At 60.2% G+C, this 18,564-nt stretch overlaps 1 protein-coding gene across 2 annotated transcripts in view; it reads right to left on the bottom strand.

Annotated features, from left to right (window-relative positions):
- Nucleotides 1–2,981: 2,981 nt before the first annotated feature.
- The window catches only part of Tafa5 (TAFA chemokine like family member 5), a 158,339-nt gene continuing 142,756 nt past the window's right edge, over nt 2,982–18,564 (bottom strand). For both annotated transcript variants that reach the window (XM_090328904.1, XM_090328906.1), the window contains exons 3-4: nt 14,430–14,557; nt 2,982–3,927 (exon numbers count right to left, since the gene is read on the bottom strand). In XM_090328904.1, the coding sequence (XP_090185030.1) occupies nt 3,919–3,927; nt 14,430–14,557 (137 nt within the window). In that variant the 3' untranslated portion in view covers nt 2,982–3,918. The remainder of the gene's footprint in view (nt 3,928–14,429; nt 14,558–18,564) is intronic.

Here is an 18,564-nt window from a genome sequence, read left to right as displayed (position 1 = left end):
CAGAGTCAGCGCTCCAGGCCTGGGGTCATCCCCCAGCGCCGTGATCTGTCCCCGCAGTCGGTGCTCCAGGCTGGGGGACGTTCCTACAACCCCCTGGCCAGTCCTCATGGCAGGAGCCATCAGCAGTGGAGACAAAGCCTGAGGCCGGCTATTGGTGGTGGGCTGTGGAGGCTCAGGGAAGCCATTTGTTGAGGGTCTCACACACAGCTCTGGCTGGTGGCCACAGGGACCAGCACTGCACAAGGCCTTGTAAGTTCCAAGAGGTGGGAGCTAGCGGGAGGAGGGGCAAAGGCCCAGGAGGCCCCAGGGGGTGGGGGGGTGGGGACACAGTGCGGGGCCATCTCCAGAGAGCCTGACTGCTCTCGTCTTCATTCTGCCAGTGGAGACCCATGTTCCCGGCTGTGGAGGACTCCCCTCAGGCCATCCCTAGAAAAGGACACTTGGTGGTTTTGAACTCTGCCCCATCCATGGGCAGACCTGGAGCTGGAGGACTGGGGGTTCAAACTCGGCCCCATCCACGGGCAGATACCAGAGCTAGCTGGAGGACCGGGGTTTGAAGTGCCTCTGTGGGGCAGCAGAGCCTCCGCAGGAATGTCCAGAGGGAGTGCCAGGCCCACCTGCCTTCCTGGCCATCCCCTGGGGCCTGGAGCAAGCCACAGGAGGCCTGGGAGAACAGTACGGCGGGCCCCTGGGCAGACAGGCAAAACGCAGCCAAGTCCAAGCATCCGGCCGGCCTTCTTCAGGGGCGTGGCAGCCTGGCCCACACTGGAACCACGCCCTCCCCACCAGAGCTCCACGGTGCCAAGTTCCCGACAGCCCACCCTGGGTCCTTGCATAAGGACAAATGCCCGTTCACCCAACCTGAGAGTTGGGGCTGCCTGCTTGTAGAGCAGGGCCTAGCGCATCCTGGCTGATGGGGGTCTACTTTTCCACCCTGCACCCCAACGCCTGGCTCCTCTGTGCCAAGAGGAGGCAGAGTCCTCCTGTGTCCATGCCCACTGCCCATCAGATGAAGCTCTGACAGCAGAGCCCAGCTCACCAAGGCTCTCCTCCATGGAAGGGACTGCAGGGACTTCAGCCCAGAACAGCCCTTCACGCCAAGCTTCGTGCCAAGGACACCACCGAGGACTCACCAGAGGGCGGCTCCCGGGGCGGGGGGGGGGCGGCTCCCAGGGCGGGGGGGGGCGGCTCCTGCAGCGGCTCCATGGCTGGGACGAGCTGGTTTCCTGCAGGCAGTGTTGTCCACCGGCCTCCATGGCTATAAAACCCAGTGAATCATCGTTGAAAGAAAGCACACCCCATCCGATCACCATGACCCGTGGCTGCCCACCGAAAACACTCACGAGGCCGTGAAAGGACAGCTGTGGCCTTGGCAGGGCCTCCTGCCACCCAGCCTGGTCTCAACTCCAGAGATGGCTCTCTGGAGGCCTGAGTGGACTTCCCTGCCAAGGCTGTCCTTGGGCATGGCTCCTTTCGGGCAGTCCCCGGGACACTGAGTGGGACTCAGCTCCTCGCGCTGGGGTCGGGGGCCTTGGCTCACAAGCAGCAGTATATAGGAGAATGCACATCGCTGCCAGTCTTCCTGCCAGCTGCCTGGGTTTCTCCAACTGGAAGGAAGGCGACTGCTCTTGCTTGGCTTCTGTGTGTGTGTGGGGGGGGTTGCTGCAGGGGTGCTGAGTGAACACACCGGAACCCAGGACCTGCTCAAAGGCCATTCCTGCAGGGACAGGAAAGCTGCAGGGAGAAGCAGGTGGGAGAGGCAGGCCCATGGCTAGGGCTGCTCTGAGCCAGGGGCCTGGGTCCTCTCCTGTCCCCACCAGCATGCCAACGACTGCCCCTCTCCCAGGACACCACGGCCAGGGAACAAGAGCCATGCGTATCAAAGGATTTTTTTCTTTATTTTCATAATTTAGCTGAATTCAACACAAAATCGAATACTGTAAAACAAGGAAAAAATATGCTGTAACATCTTAAATCTCCCGCCTCTGCCTTCAAAGGCGTCTACACTTGCTTTCAGAAGAAACAAGTGAGAGGAGGTGGTGGGGACCCTGGCAGGCCAGAGGCTCGGGGAAATGCCACGCCCTGCCCTGCTCTGCACAGCCCAGACGGTGGGTGCCCCTCCCTGTCCACCTCTGCTGCGGTGAGATGTCCACGGTGCAGCCTCTTCCTCTGTCCAGGATGCAAACACGTCCAAGCGCGCTGTGACTGAAGGTAAAGTAAATTCGGTAGATACGGGGTCGGGTCTCGGGTGAATGGATCTCTCCTATCTTTAGTCTATGGTTGCTGGAACAGCATCTATATACTGGAGTTATATATATATATATTTACTTTTTTTTTTAGTAGCATAGAACTAGCATAATACTCATGTTAATTGGACTCGTAGGTTGTATACTTCAGCAGAAACTCAAGAAAATGACGGGGGCTGGCGTTCGTGCACCCCACCCCACCCCGCAGGCTGGCCTCCGGGCCTCCGTGCAGGGGGACGTGCGAGCGTGCACAACGCCTCGGTGTCCCCGAGCCTCTGGCCCCCTCCTGCTTTCTCTCCCTCCTGATGTGACACAGAGGGCTTCTGCAAACAGGGGGCCCCCCCTGGTGGGCTGCCCGTGGGCCTCAAGACCTATGGGTGGTGGTGGGGTCAGGAGAGGGAAACAGAATCCATCGAGGAGGCAGAACGAAAATAGTGTACACGTCGTGTTTACCAATACATAGACCAAAAGGGCGAAATGAGCCACCAAACCCAACCAAAGCAGAAAGGAGCCTGGCTTCCCCTTCCAGGTCACCTTCCCGGCCCCGGACAGGCCAGCCATGGCAGTCCTTGGGCACCCTCTCCCAGAGCCTTGCCCCACCACCTCTGCACCCCAGGGTCTCCAGGGAGGCCTGGGGCCTGGCCCCAAGGCCGGGGACAACCCGGGCTGCCACGTTAATTGTTAAATAGGATTTTCTACAAATATACAACATATAAAAACTGTTAAATATATAACTTTAGGCTTTGCAAAATACATTTAATGATCTCTTTCAAACAGTGTTACTTCAGTTTTCTTTAATTTGCTTTCTGGAGCTAAATGGTGGATTGGATGACAGTTAGGGGACCCACGTGCTCTTGGCAAGTACCGGATTTCCAACCATCAAAGTGGAGCTGCGGAAGAGGCGCGGACAACTGGTTAAAACAGAAAGGGATTTAGTATGAGAAAGTGGCTCTAAGCACAGAGGAGCAAAGGGTCTGTGTCCCCGGGCCGCTGTGCTCTCCACACAGGGGCTGGCGCCGGCCTCGCCCGGCCGGGTCCCACGGATGTGCCACGGCATCTGTCCAGCCTGCGCCGTCCTCTGGGCGCACCACAGTGTTCGTGGAGCGGGGGCCTCCGCCGTGGACGCCCGCTCCGCTCCGCCGTGGTCACCAGCGTGTCGGCGCCGCCGTCGTGCCCTCCCCTGCCCCACAGTGAACCCGGGACTCTGACAGGAAGGGCGTCCCGTTAAAATAGATTCTGCTCTTTGGTCTATTGAGTATGCTGAAAGTTAAGAAAATAAAAGCAATTCAGACAGTCCGGGATGCAGGAAGAGGTGCCGCTCCCCGACGGTCCCTGGCCAGTGCCAGGGCTGGCCCAGCGGGCCGGGACGCAGCCTCCTGGTCTCCTGCTCCTGCTCCACGGAGGGCTTGGCCACTGGGAGGTGGGCATGGCCGGCTCCACAGACCGTGTATTGCTGATGCCCAGGCTGCACCCCCACCTGGGTGTGCGAGTCCCAGCCTCCTGGGGTCCGCTGGGCAGACTGGAGTTCAGGATGCAGAGGGTTGAGGCTGTCCTGGACCGGACACAGGGAGACGGTAGGCAGGCAGTGGAGAGCGGGCGACGTCCGTGGAGGATGAGGCAGACTTTCCAGGGAGCCAAGGCCACTCCTGGGATCCCCGCAGGGCTGTGTGTGTCAGGACACCTGGGGGACAAAAGGAGGAGCCAGCAGTTAGTGCCCTGAGGGCCACCAAGGGCTGCTTCCCTGACAACCCACTGGGCATGCGCTCTGAGCACCTCAACGAAAGGGTTGGAGTTACTAGACCGACCCCGACCCCTGATGAAGGGTGGTGGTCCTCCCGATCTCTAGTGACGTTTGGCCCCCCAGATTCTCCTTAAGCGCTGGTTGACCCCTGGGGGCCAGCGCAGCTGTCTGCCACACAGTGCACTGAGTTCCTGGACGTGGTCACTTTGGGTCTGGCCTGAGGAGAGGATGGGACAGAGAAGGCTCCTCTCAGAACACGGCTGGCTGTGCCTCCACTGGGGACACCAGCCCCTGCCCATGCAGAGTCCTGTCCTGCAGAGCCCTCGGGAAGGGTCCAGCGAGCCTGCTGGCTATGTGAGTACATGGGATGGCGGTGTCTGAGACCATCTACGTCTGTTACTTGTAAGCATCTGCTTGCAAGGGAAACATATTGGTTTAATTATCAAGGATTCGCTCTGTTCCCCAAATCCATTCTGGAGGCTACTCCCCCATAACTGCTCAGTAGAAACTGTCTCTGTACTCTCTAGAAAAGAATAACGAGGTGGCTCTGAGACGCCCTCCATCTGTGCTGCCCCCACCCCCCTCACTCTGGTTTCCACCCTCCCCACTGTCACCCAACAGCTCCCTCTGGATAAAAGCCTACAGACCATAGGCAGGTGAGGTGTGGGAGTGACATGATAAGTTGTCTGTGGTGACGAGTTAGCCTTGTCATGGGACTCCTTCACCCAGGGTGGCACACGCCTGCTTTGCGGCCCGGCTGCCGCGATCGTGTGGCCGAGGGAGAGGGAGGGAGGCTGGAGATGCCGCTGCACTGCCAGGTGGCGCCTCTGCTGCTGGCGCCCCAGGGCAGAGCCCCCAGCGCGAAACTCTTTAGCTGCAGAGCGGGGCGGCCTCGACCTCCCCAAGCCGCCTCTGCTCGGGAACGGTCCGGTGACTGACAGCTTTCCAAAGCAGCCTTGACACGGAAGGGCCCGCCAGCCTTCTAGTGCTGGGCTTCCCTCCACTGTGTTCCCAGGTCTGATGCAGCTTCAAAGTTCCCTTCATGTTGCCAGTTCACCAGTCCCAACAATGAGACCCACGAACAACCATAGCTGCTCTCCCACTGACTGGCCACAGATTGCTGTGTCCCCAGGTCCACGTGTCCTGGGATAGCAGCAGATGCGAGAGAATGCTATTTCCTTGTGCTGGTTTCGGTGCGAGGGATGAAACCTGGCAACCCAGGAGCTGTGAATGGCAGTTCTACCGCCAAGCTACACCTCCATGTCTGGAGTCAGATCTTCCGTTAACCAGAAGAGGGCAGGGTGCCATCTCCTCCTGAACGAGGGCGGGCGTGGGCCGGGCCCTGTCAGCCCTGGGATTGCCGGGGTGGGGGTGCCCTGCGTGGCTGCATGGGGGGTGCCACGTCGGGAGCTTCCCGGGGCCAAGGTGGCCGGTGTGCAGCTCCAAGGCATTGGCCCACAGGACGTTCTGTCTTCTGAGAATGGTGCCCAGGCTGGATGTGTGCAGCCAGCTCTTAGCTGCTCCCCTCCCCTCCGCTCCCCTCCTGTAATCCCTAGGGAATTAAGCTGGGCCTGTGGAAGGGGTGAGCATCCATCTTGAACTTCTGCCTGTCCACACAAAGCTTGCAGCTGGCCTGACCTGCCAGTGCTGACAGACAAATGTCACCCAGGCACCTGGCAGGGCTCTCCAGGAGCTCCAGCCATCGCACAACGGTAGCATGCCGTGTGTGTGTGTGTGTGTGTGTGTGTGTGTGTGTGTGTGTGTGTGTGTGTGCACATGGCTGGGCCTTCAACCGGGTACTGTCCCTGACCTTTTTGCTCAAGGTTGGTGTTCTACCACTTGAGCCACAGCTCTACTTCCAGCATTTTTGATGCTTAATTGGAGATAAGAGTCTCATGGACTTTTCTGCCCGCTGGTTTTGAACCACAATACTCAAAACTCAGCCTCCTGACGAGCTGGGATGGTGGTGTGGAGTCCTCTCCACACTGAGGCCTTCCCTCAGGGACACTGTCTTCTCTCCTGGCTCCACTTCTTACTCCACGTCCTGGTTTAGGACTGGTGTCTCAGCCCCGTTTCGCCTTTCTGAAGTGATTTTTCTGTGATCTGTAACTTCCGTTCTCACGCGTCCAGCTTTGTGTTTGCCTTGTATTTCTCCAGAGCATCACTGGAGTCTGCCTCCAGTCCAGCCTGCTGCTTGGTCTTGGCTCCTACACCACTGTGTCTATCTCTGCCTCGTGGGGCTGTGTGGTGCCATGAGCAACATTTCCAAAGGCCACACGGGCCCCTCCCTGGCTGCAGGCCGTGCTTCTCACTTGCTCGTTTCCCTGGTCCACTCTGGTGTGAGTTTCAATTCCGATGCCTTTTAACCACGGAGAAGCCAGAGCCGGCCTGCAATCTGCCAACACTTGGCAGGCATGACTTCCTCTCTGGACCACGCAAAGCCCTGCTGCCGCAGGAGGCCTGGGGATGGGCAGAGGGCTGCGCAGAAGCCCTGGGGTTCAGCATGAGGCCCACAGACCCCTGGGAGGCTGCTGCAGCCCGGGGCTCTGGCCCCAGTCGGGAAGTCAGGTTTTTGTCTAAGCCAGGGGTTCAGGGGTCTCTAAGGGCGGTGAAGCCCTTCTCCGTTAACTCTGCCTCTGCCCGCACAGCTCACCCATGTCCACCACCTTCCCTGCAGCAGTGGGTTTTTCAGTGCTTCCCCTCTGTGGGCCTGGGGCTCTTACCACTGTCACTGGGTCCCCAGGCCAGATCCAGCAAGATGACCTCTCAGGTTTCTACAGGACAAGCACTGGGGGCTTGGCCAGGCTCAGAGGCCGTGCTGGGAGCGTGCACGGGGGAGGGGGAGGAGAGGGGCTGTACCCTTGGGGCCGCTCACCTCCTTCCTCTGTGCTGCCACTGGCACTTGTTCTAACTTCAAACCAGAGCGGGAGGCAAGCTATGTTAGCCCAGAAGCCTGCAGCCAGCTCTCCATGGTCTCAGGTGAGGCCTTCTCCTCTCTCCCCCTTCCGGGAAGCCTGCTTTTCTCCCTCAGTGTGGGGGCCACCGTCTCAGGGAGGAGGGACTGGTTCCCCTCTCACCCGGGCGACCCTCACCTCTAGTTTCATGCACTGAGTCTGTGCGTCCTGTCCCGTGAGAACCTGAAGCCGCCTGAGCCATGCCTTCACCCAGAAGGTCCAATCGGAGCAGGCAGAGCAGGGCTCAGGGGCGCCTCACGCCGGAAGGAGCTTCTGTGTGCCAGGCGGCTTTTCTTCCTGCCCGCAGCATGACCTTACCTTCCCAGTTCAGTCAAGAGCTGAGCTCCCATCTCAGAGGCTACAAGCCAAGGAGAAAAGCGGCCCAAGCTCTGTCAGAATCACCCGGCAAGGTGGAGCTCAGCACGGGACAGGCTCTGCGGTGCAGCAACATCCCCCAGCCCTGGGGCCTGTGGTGGCAGCTCAAACCCACGAGGTCCTCAGACCTTCCAGAGGGTCAGGGAGGACAGGTAGTCGGCCCCGGTGGAGACAAAGCCCTGCTTCTCCTGGTGACATCACGGGCTCCCCTGTGCGCTCCTGCTGTACCCAGGCACAGCAGCAGCTGCAGTGTCCCCAACAGGTAAACGAACCTCATCCCATCTCCCCAGCGAATACTTGTCCACCACCCAGTCTGGGGCACCGAGAAAGGACCCCTGGTGCTCTTCCAGCGCCCCTAGCTTTGGGGGCAAGAGCCACATTTTTGGCCACCAGAATGTGCCCGAGGGAGAGAGGTGGGGAGGGGGAGGGTCAAGCCTGGGACTCGGCTGAGTTCAGGGCCAGTGCGTGAGAACCGCAGGCTCTGCTCTTGGAAGAACAGCCCAAACTCCCACCCCGACCCCGGCCTCAACCCCACCCCATCCTCCAGTCATTCTGACACTCCCTGCAGGAGGCTGTCCTGCAGGCGCAGGGGCCTGGCTCTCCCTCCCGAGGGGCTGGCCTGCGCCATGTCCTCCTGGCTCTGTCTAGTGGTCCCCACGGGGAGGGCGTCCTCTGATTTCAACCATTTGCCATTTATGTATTTAAGATGATTCCAAGAACAGCTGCTTTAAGGAAAACTGAGACGAATGTGGCACAATTACAGTAAACAGTGACCGCGTATAATGTCTCCTATTATTTAAAAGAAAAAAGTAGCAGCAGAAATAACGTGAGCTTGGTCAAACCAATCTTCCTTTCTGGGCTCAATTCTGTAGGGAAAATGAAGAATGTCACAGCTTCCAACACGAGTTGATGCGGCCCGGCCATACACGTGTTTGTTTACACACGGAATCTATTAAAACGCCCGGCTCTTCGGTGGTGATGAATGGCGGTGATTCAGAGGAACGCGGAACGGACTGCCACCGGGGTCCCAGCCATGGCTTGGTGCTTTTCATTGTTTGTGCTGAACAGAGATTACTCAGGGTGTGGGTGCCGGCTCCTGGGGCCTGGCGCCCACCGCCCACCTCGTCTCTGTCTCTCAGGCCCCGTTTCAACCCTCCGCTGGCTTTGTCCTTGTTGGGGACGTCAGGTTCCCGAGGTTGGGAAGAATCCAGATCCTGATCCATGGGAGGGCTGGGCTGCCCCATCTGCCGTCTGCCTCCTGCTCTACCCCTGCTCCTTCAGGCAGGCGTCTTCCCCTTTCCTGGCCGGCACCAGCACATCTCCCTGCACACAGCTTCTGCCCTGGCTGTCCTCTGGCCAGTGGCTGGGCTCCATCAGCACAGGGGACTGGACAGGACGCTCTAAGCGGCCACTGCTCCCTCCTGTGTGTGGCAACCACGTTAGCAGTGGTAACCCACAGGCCCCAGCACGGGGCCTGGACTGGAGCCAGGGTGCCCACAGACCTCTGCCTCTCGGCCCCATGTGGGACTCACAGACTCCGCCAGAGCTGCCTTTGTCCTCTGAAGGCAGGTCTGTTGCCCGTTCCTGCCCAGGGGGCTAGCAGACTAAGTGACAGGGTGATGGCACTGCTGGGGGCCACTGCCCTGGGCCTGCTGGTCACCCGGCCCGGGGCAGCGCTGAGTGGCCTCACAGTAGGGTTGTCCTCTTCTAACCCATTTCTCTCTAGTTCTGATGGGTCTCTGGAGGCTGGGCTTCCTTGTCTACCTCCCCTGGGCCCCAACCCCCTGCAGATCTTCCCAGAGGAAGCGGGAGAAGAGCCGGCCTTCCTGGAGGCCACCACGCAGGGAGCTAGCTGCTTGTCTACATCCAGGTTCCCAGCCAGAGCTGGGAGCAAAGTGTCCCTTCCCGGTCCTCGGCTGGACACAGCTCAAGTGTCCTCTGCTGCTGTCTGTCCTTGGCCGATGACCCCTGGCTCCTGGGGTCCTGTGTCTGTGCCCTGGGAGCTGGACCAGCTCGGGGACAATGGGGTCAGACCCAGTGTCACAGCAGGAGCAGCACAGGGGGCCTCACAGCTGGTACAGGAGGCCGGGGCAGAGGCGGTGTGGACATCCATCCCTGGGCAGCAAGCCTGTGCTGTGGAGCAGAAGCAGGTGGCTGGCGACGTGGGGGTGGGAGCCTTTCGTCAGAAGCCCCCTCCCCTCACTCAGGCCTGGATAGTTTTCCTCTTATTGGTTTTCAGAATGAGAAGTGGAGCTGCAGCTGGGGCCCAGGAGCTGTAATGAAGACTTCTGGCTGCCGGGGGTGCTCGTTTGAGAGCCGGGGTACCAGAGCACAGGCCCGGCCGGCTGCTGGACTCCCAGCTGGCTCTGATGCATCTAATGGATGAAAGCTCAAGGACAGAGACGAAATCGCCCTGCCCCCATCCTCCTACATTTCTGTCTAGCTCCCAAGAGGCAGGGTGACGAGCCAGCCCCGGGGTCTCCCGTGTCCCGAAGGAGCTCCAGGTCAGGAGGTGTCCCCTGAACAGGGGAGCACTGAGCCTTGGTGAACCTGAGGCCAAAGAGCCTGAGCCAAGGCCGCTGGCTGAGGAGTCTCAGTCTGGGAACTCCATGGGAAGCGGTCGAGCTTGCAGTCTGTGCTAATGTGTGTGTGGCCTAGCTTTTCCCTCTGACATTTCAGATCTCTTTGCATCCTGGAGGCTTGAAATCTCTCGCGATGGCTCTGGGCTGGCGCAGAGCTCATCCATGTCCTGGACCGTGGCAGGGAATCTCCCAGAAAACCCAAGTCTTCGCACTTTCAGTGTTTTCCTCGTCTTCATTTTCCTCTCTTTGGGCATTTTTTTCTTTAGACCTTCTAGATTTGTCTTCTAATTACCTATTTTATTTTATTTTTTGTCAGTCCTGGGCCTGAGCACAGACCTCGGATTTTCTCAAGGCTAGAACTCTACCACTTGAGCCTCAGCACCACTTCCAGCTTTTTTTTTTTTCTATGTATGTGGTACCAAGGAATTGAACCTGGGTCTTTGTGCATGCTAGGCAAGCACTCAACCACTAGGCCAAACTCCTGGCCCCTAAATACCTATCTTTCCCCTTCTATTTCCCGTATCTTTAAACAAACAAACAACCTCCCCCACCTGGCCCCTCCAGCTTTCTGATGGATTTCTTCAATGTCACATTGCAAATACCTGCTGGATTTTAAACAAATTCTGTTATTATCTGTCACGCGCGTGCAGGGTTAGAAGCTGGTGGGCTTCTGCTCAGGTGGCAGTTACTCCTGATCCAGCATGGCGGGGAGGGAGCCTGGAGGGCAGTGAGCAGCCCCTCTGCCAGGAGGCGCCAAGCCCCGTGATCACGGCTGGTCTCCTCACCCCGCTCCTGCATCCTGGACACATTTCTTCCTGCTGCTCTTGCCCAGAGCAGTGGCACTGATTGGTTGGCATGCTATTGTTGTTTTATCCTGTCCCGTGTCTATTATTTATGTTGCCTCTGAATTCTGGTTCCTTTTGTTTGGGCTTTCTCCTCAAATAAGGGTCCATGGCATCGGAGAGCCTGCAGGTGGTGAGTGGACTTCGCCAAGGGCCCTGGAGTGAGACTCACAACCCCCACGGGCTTTGATGTGGGCGTGGGGAGCTCGAGACACTCCCATCCCTGCAGAGCTCAGCTGCCCTTCCCGGGACAGCCCTCCCGGATGGGGCAGGCGTGGGGACGCCCGGCCCTCCTCTGGAGCCTCAGGAGCAGGGGGCACTGACACCTGATGCAGGACTTCAGGCCCCAGCACTGTGAGGACACATGCGCTGCTTGAAGGCCCTCAGGGTGGTGGCAGCCACAGGAAGAGGATTCAGAAAGAGGACTGCCTCCCCAGCCATGCCTGCTCACGCTGTGCGAAGTTAACTCCTGGCGCGCGGGTGTGGACCCTGAGCTCCTCGGGATTCACACAGGAGGAAGTGAGCATCGCCCCGCCTCACACCCGGGAACTGCCACCTGCACCCCAAGCAGGGCCAACACTTGCCACTGTCCAGCTTTCCCCTCCGCCTGCTCTGCCGTCTGGCTCACAGCCGCTGCAGGAGCACACCAATTCCCCGCTCCCGCCCCCATCACCTCACCGGGGTCTCCAGAAGGCAGATGGGGGCTCCTCGGTGGCTCCATCCTTCATACCAGGCTCACAGCAAGTGCCTGCCCTCTGCCCCCAGGCACCTCTGCGCCCAACTCTCCCGTGCTTCCCAGGCCAGGAAGGCCTGGGCCTCTGCATTGCCTCTCTGAGCATGTGCAGGCAGCGTGGGTCCTGTCTGACTGGCTCAGGGCCACTCAGCAGGAGACTCAACCCATTTCTCTGTGAGTGAGTGGGTTACAGAACGACCCTTGTACCCCAGCACCCAAGTGTGTGGAGACCCCAAGGTTCCAGCCCTCTGTGCTTTCCAGGGATCAACCCCACTCATCTCCCAGCTCACAGGGTGCTGTGGGCAGAGGTCCAAGCGCTGCACCATGTGGCAAGTTGAAGGCTAACCTTTCTGCAGAGGTGCTGTCCTGCCAGTACCTCGCCTCAAAACGCCAGCAGGTGGAAGCACAGATTGCCTGGCCCAAGTGGACAGCAAGCCAGCCACCGCCAGGCCACGGCCAGCCCACGGTCAGGCAGGCCTCCTGGAGACCTGGCCATCCTTCCGGGCGCCATGTCTGATGGGGGCTCTGAAATGGCCTGCGCCACACATGGCATGCTGGGAGAAAGTTGGAGCATTTATCAGAACAGCTGGTGTTTGTCAGGCCTGGGATCTGCTCCCGAGGAACGGGCTTGCAGCGTCAGGAGCTTCCCTGCAGCTCTGGATGGCTCCGTCTCCCCAGAGTCCCTAGGCCTCTTCCAGTCCCCCACCCCAGAGCAGCACCTCGCACTGGCCAGGATTCAGCGGAGATGCTTAACAGCCAGTTGAAGAATGGATTCTAATCTAGCTGACTTATTCTGCTTTGGGAGATGGGATGGCTCCCAGACGAACATGCTATACCGTCCATAACCATTACAGGCATGTGCAAACACTGATTAGGGGACTTCTGAAAGCCACTAACAAGGCACGCAGCACACAGACCCGGCGGTGAGCCAGCGGCGTCGGCACAGAGGTCCCCTCCTGACAGCTGGGGGCCAGGCCCCACCCGAAGCTCCCGCCCTGTGCTTGCGCTCCTGTGCGCCACTGTGTGCATGTGTGCATGCACGCGTGCCTGCATGCATGGGACTGCTGTATGTATGCACGTGCGCGTGTATGAGTGCACGTGTGTGTGTGCACGTGCGTGTATGCGTTTCATTAAATGCGCTCACCCCATGACCCGGGAAGCGCTCTACTATTTTTTATTCCACTTCTGCTTTCTTCTGAACGCTGATCCTGAGCCACTAAATTAATTTCACGACCCACTAATGGGGTGCTGACCTGCTCTTTGAAAAGCACTGAACTTGGAAGCAGAAACATCAGCATGTGCCTGGGTCAGGGTTCGGTTAATCAATTAATCCATTTATCACACATGCTTATGCAGACCCTGAGAGGGAGCAGGGATGCAGGGCCCTAAAGCCCTGAACCTCTCCTTGAACAGCCTCCCCTCGTGAAGATGTGGGGGCACTGGCTGTGGGCTGTGGGTCTACAACAGTGGTATGGCTGGGAGGGGGGCACTGTCGGGGTGGGGGGCTGACCTGGTGGGTGCGGCTGGGAGGGGGGCACTGTCGGGGTGGGGGGCTGACCTGGTGGGTACGGCTGGGAGGGGGGCACTGTCGGGGTGGCCTGGACTAGGAATGGGTCACAGGAAAGGAATTCGCAAACACCATGTGACTGCCAGGCTCTTAAGTCTGTTGATAAGAAGACCATCATCCCCAAAAGCCAATTTCTGGCAACAAGGGAAATTCCAGGGCACTCATTTATGCTCTCCAAGGGGTCGCGATGCAATCACGTTCCAGCTCGATGGTGTCTGGCTCAAGAGATCAACAGACAGCTTGGAACGGGCCACCTGGGCCAGGGCGTCCAGAGGAAGCCGAGACCCTGCCATTTCCCAGACTGCTGGGCCCATCCCACAGACAGATACTTCCCAGCTGGCCACCCGGCCACCCAGCAAGACGAGGATGTGAACTGCACAGCGATCGTGGCCAGGGTGGGGGAGGCCGGCCACTGCCCCAGCAGCCCCCGTGCCTGGCCCGCCTCAGCCCTGCCACCGCAGGGCTTCTTGGGCCTCTGCACGGGCAGGCAGGGAGACGGTGTGGGGACCCTGCTCTAGGTGGGGATTTTCGAAGGGGTCCCTGATTGGTCCATAAAGACTGAGTTGTACAGGGTAGAAGGAAGGAGAAGTGGGGATGGGCCTGCTGGAAGGGGACGCATGCCAGGGAGGCGAGGACCCACTCCACTACGTGGCCAATGACCCGGGACTTCTAGTCCCCTGTGCAAAATGGTGCAGTGCGTCATGAGGCAGGGGTGAGCGCTGGCAGGGGTGAGCGCTGGGCAGGGTGAGCGCTCGGCAGGGTGAGCACTGGGCAGGGGTGAGCGCTGGCAGGGGTGAGCGCTGGCAGGGTGAGCGCTGGGCAGGGGTGAGCGCTGTGCACTGGCAGGGGTGAGCGCTGTCGGCACCCCCAGCTGACACATCACGGTGAATCAAGACCATTCCCACAGCTCTGGTCTCCCGGGGAAGTGGTAGCCCCCACAGTGTGTGAACCTTCATCTGCACAGCAGGCCACCGTCCAGGCCACCCTGTCACAGCCTTGCGGACAGCGCAACTTCCTACCCCAGTGAACTCTGCAGAAAGCAGGCTCTGGAAGCAGAGGAGCAGCCTGCGAGCCGGGCTCCCATGGCGGGATGGTGTCAGGACACTGATGGGGTTGCCAAGGGAGGGCGGTGAGGACAGCCATGCCTAAGCTCCTGAAGGGGGCATTTGCCCACAGTGGCCCGGGCACGAGTCTAGCCACTGACTCCAGAAACAGAATTTCAAAGAATGGTCCACAAAGAACAGCCAGGGCCCCAACTCCACTCAGGCTCTGGGAACTTCAGTCCAGAGGTGGGGGGAAGAGAAAGGTGGTGGCCGGTCTGCAAGGAGGGGTGGGGCGGGCAGCAGACCCTCGGAGCTGGCTGGGGCGGCCGCCCTCCCGAGGACTCACCGTGGTGGTCTTGATCCTCCCACCGGGCTGTGTGCAGGTCCATCCCGACCGGTTGATCAGCAGGTCGCAGCCCTCCCCCTCCAGACAGGGGAGCATGTCACACCACCGCTTCGTCTTGATGACCCGGGCTGCGGGGAGAGGGGGACCGTCAGCGAGCTGCTCTCCTGCCCGGCGGCTCGTTCTACAGCTGGCCAGCGAAGGTACCCAAGATGCAGGGGGCACTGCCACGGGCCAGCAGCCACGGCCCTTCCCTGTCAGCGACGGGCGCAGGAGGGGTGTGGAGAGACCCAGGCAGCTGTGCACAGGCCGGGACGAAGCCAGTGCCAGCCTGGCGCAGTAGGAAATGGCATACTCTCCCGCCAGCGTGCCTCATGCCTTCCTGCCCCTCACTGCAGACCCCTCATCTGCTGAGCTCGGAGTGGGGTCTCCCAGACAGAGCTGACTCCTGAGGCCACAGACGCACCTGTGACTCCAGCTTCCCAGACTGGGACGTCTCTTCTGCCCTGTCCCTGAGCTCGGGACCCGACCGAGGCTCCCGCTGCCTCCCACAGAACGCCCAGCCTTCCTGCTCCCCTTGCATGCTCTATTCCGAGAGCTGCCAGGAGGACAAAGCACCCAGCCACGTGGCCTCAGAGAAGAGCCAGGCAAGCCAGGCACATGGAAGCACATACGGAATGAAAGCACGTGCACTCACGGACCCTTCCCTGTCCCCCCCAGGCCTGGGGGTTCCTCAGGGCCCCCCTCTGAGGATGCCACGCCTGTGTCTGCAGGAGCCATGCTCCCAGCCCACCCACTTCTGGAGGGAAGGTGGGAGTGGCAGGCCACCACGCCCACGTCCCCAGGAGTCACACTTCATCTCATGGGCATGGGCTGTGAAGCCCCTCCTCTGGGCTGGATGTGGGAACAGCCCTGGGGGAGAGGAGCCATGCCATGCCCAGGCCGGGGGTGGGGAGGGAGGGCAGGGCCGGGGACTGGCAGGGGAGGAGGACAGACAGTGCTCCCCGCCCTCCCCGAGGCGTGCTCCCCGCCCCGTACACAGGTGTGCTCCCCACCTTGCACACAGCCAGGCACATTCTGCACCGCACACCCACACCCACACTCACACACTGGTCACACCCTCCACTCCACATGAATGCACACGCATGCGCATGCCACACACGTCCACAGGACACACCTGTGTCACACACGCCACACCCAGGCATACAAACCATGTTCCATACACCCCCACGGCACACCCTGCACACACAGCGTGCGCGCTAGAGCCCGACTCTGGCCTGCCCGGCACTGTCGCGTGCTGGCAGGGGTCACCCTGCCTTGGGCTGCCCTGAGGTCTGTGGCGCCGCCCCCTGCCCTCACCAGAACCTCCCCGTGTGCCCCATCGGCCTCCTCCTCCACTGAGCAGGCGCCCCGCCCCGCAGCTGCCCAGCCCGGTCGGATGGCGAAGGGAGGCGCCGGGAAGGAGGGCTGCTGAGGCGGCTCGGCCTGCGTCTCCGGGAAGCGCATGGGGAGGGGCTCGATCCTCAGCTTGGAGTCGTTCAGGCTGCCAGGCAATCGGCCATACGTGATTGCGCGTCCCTGACTGGAGCTGGGAACAGGCCAGGGTGGTCACGGCAGAGAGAGGAGGGCAGGCGGGCAGCCAGGTCAAGGGACACCAAAGACAAGGAGAGGAAGACGTGCTCCCCTGGGAAGGTGTGTGCTCCACAGGGGTGCTCTGAGGGCGCCCTTGGTGAGGAGGAGGCACCAGGGGGTGGAAGGCAAATCAACCTGTCAACGCTCGGTGGGCATTCCCTCTGCCCTGCTGCCACAGCTTTATCAGACCGTGCTGTTTCCCACTGGCTTTGCAGCAGGCAACAGCGTGGCCCTGTGGGCTGGGACGGGGCCCAGGTCACTGCTGAGCCGGGCCTGGAAGCCTCGCCTACCGCTGGAGCCTGCAGGTGCCTGCCGGGGGGAGGAAGTGGGGTGAAGGGCTTGGCACCGCTGACTTCAGACGGCGCCCGTCCCCCGTGCCAGGCGCCACTCGGCTCTGTGTGCGGACCTGTTGGTCACTAAGAGAAGCTCTGCCCGAGACGAAAGAAAGCAGGCCTAGCTGACCTGGCGGCTGCCTGCGGAGCTGGCGGCCATGTACGTCTGCTCCACCATGTACATTCTTGGCACTACATCTGACCTAGTCCAAGGCCCACCCAGACCACAGGGCCAGGACTTTGTGCAATGGTGCCAGTGCCAGAAGGAACCCAGCCACTCCTGGGTTAAGTCCTGTCCACTCCTGGGTTACGTCCTTGTCCACTCCAGGCAGGATTAAGTCCTGTCCACTCCTGGGTTACGTCCTTGTCCACCTCTGGGTTAAGTCACTGTCCACTGGCCTGCAGGCCTCAAGGCCAGGATGAGTGTGCACAGAAAAATCGTCTGGAGTTGTGCCCAAGACAGGGAATAGTTGCCAAACTCCAGCCCAGCCCAGTCAGGCTACAGATGCTTGCAGCTCCCTCTGGCCAGAGGTCAGCATCCTGGCCCCTGTCCACCAGGGCCACACGCCTTCTGCTGAAGACCGCCCTCGAAGAAAGCAGGCAGGATTGTTGTCATTTGTCTCACTCTCGTCCTCTGTTCTGCGCTACGCATCTGTGTGGTGAGGCCCAGCACCATCTGTTGAGTCCCAAAGGCCGTGTGCAGTGGCCAGGTCACCCGAGAGAGGCGCACACAGCCCTGGTAGAGAGCTGGCCGTGCAGACCCCCCCCCCCCAGCCGTGTCTGGCTGCCTCCCGGCCAGCTGAAGGACTGCGCACGCGCAGCCCTGGGTACGGCTGGCAGAGCCCTGCCATCGAGCTTGGCCTGTGGCCTGTGCCGGGCGCTTCCCCAGCTTCCTCTGCTGAAGGAAGGGCCGGGTCCTCCTTCGCCATGAGTCCAGGGCTCTCACACGTACACACCGACGTTTACAGACACACCACTGCCACAGGTCCCCGAGGAACGCGCACAGGGGACCCTGCCCAGGGCCCCACCTGGCCACCTCTGCCCAGCCTGCCCTGGGGATGAAGTCAACATCTGTGTGTGTGTGTGTGTGTGTGTGTGTGTGTACGAGTGCATGTGGCATGCGTGTTGTGTGAAAGAGTGAGTGTGTGTGTGTTGTGTGAGTAGGGGAATCTCGGCTCTCCTCTTGGGAGGATGTCAGGCTGGCTTACTGCGTGTCTTAAGGACTGAGTGGAAGCTTCCCTGCCAATGGCTGCGTCTTCAGAACCTTTCTCCTGCTCAGAGTTCTCATCCAGCATGCTGCAGGAAATGGTCCAGAGGGGACATTTTCCGTTCAGGCGTTGTCCCCTCAACTGCGCTCAGGAAGGGCGCATATGCACACCTTCATGCATCTGCACCACAAGAAGGCCCACCTGTCCCCGCGCAAATTCTGGAGGGAAGAGCGGCTCTGGGCAGGGCGGCCAGAGGCCGGGCGGGGGTGGTGGACCCAGCGTGGGCTGGCTCTCTGCCTCCCACCCCTCCCTACCTTGGAGCAGCAAGTGCAGCAGTAAATATGCACCGAAGACTCTTTCTGTTCCGAGTCCCAGTGATAATTGGATTATATTCCCATTTAAAGCAGCTCCCGTCAAGCTATAACGCAAAGCTGTCCACACGCGAAGGAGACGGCTTAAATGAGTTATCAGGATCCCGCTATTAAGCCGGCCTTCTGGGATGGCTCTGGGTTAAGTAGAAGGTGTGATTACCACAAACAAAGCCACAGGATTATTAACAGGATTTCATGCGACACGCGTGGGAATCGGCGCCCCTAGATTCATGCAGAAGGAAGCTGAATCTCCGGCAGGTAGAGCCTGGGCCTGCTCCCTCTGCTTGGGACTCTGGGAAACATCTGCCGTGAAAATTAGTGCTGTAAATTTCCGTTTTATTGGTGTTGCAGCTTTGTTTGGAGATGGGCTTCCATTTATTCCCACTTAATAGCTGGTGGAGGTGGGGCCGCTGGCTTTGCAAAATGCCCACACTCCTGCATCATTACAGCAGAAACCCCGCGGGTCCAGCGGTGGGTGTGGGAGGCACCCTCCCGGAGTCCCCAGTACTTAACTCGGAATCAGCGAGCCAGGCAGCAGAGTAGTACTCACAGCCAGAGCTGGGCGTGCTGGGAGGGGACTGGCCTGCCACAGGAG

This window comes from Megascapheus bottae, chromosome 2, assembly GCF_031878675.1.
Source record: "Megascapheus bottae isolate mThoBot1 chromosome 2, mThoBot2.hap1, whole genome shotgun sequence".
Taxonomy (NCBI): Eukaryota; Metazoa; Chordata; class Mammalia; order Rodentia; family Geomyidae; genus Megascapheus; species Megascapheus bottae.
Note: the sequence above shows the minus strand (reverse complement) of the source record. Positions and strands in the feature narration are given on the sequence as shown.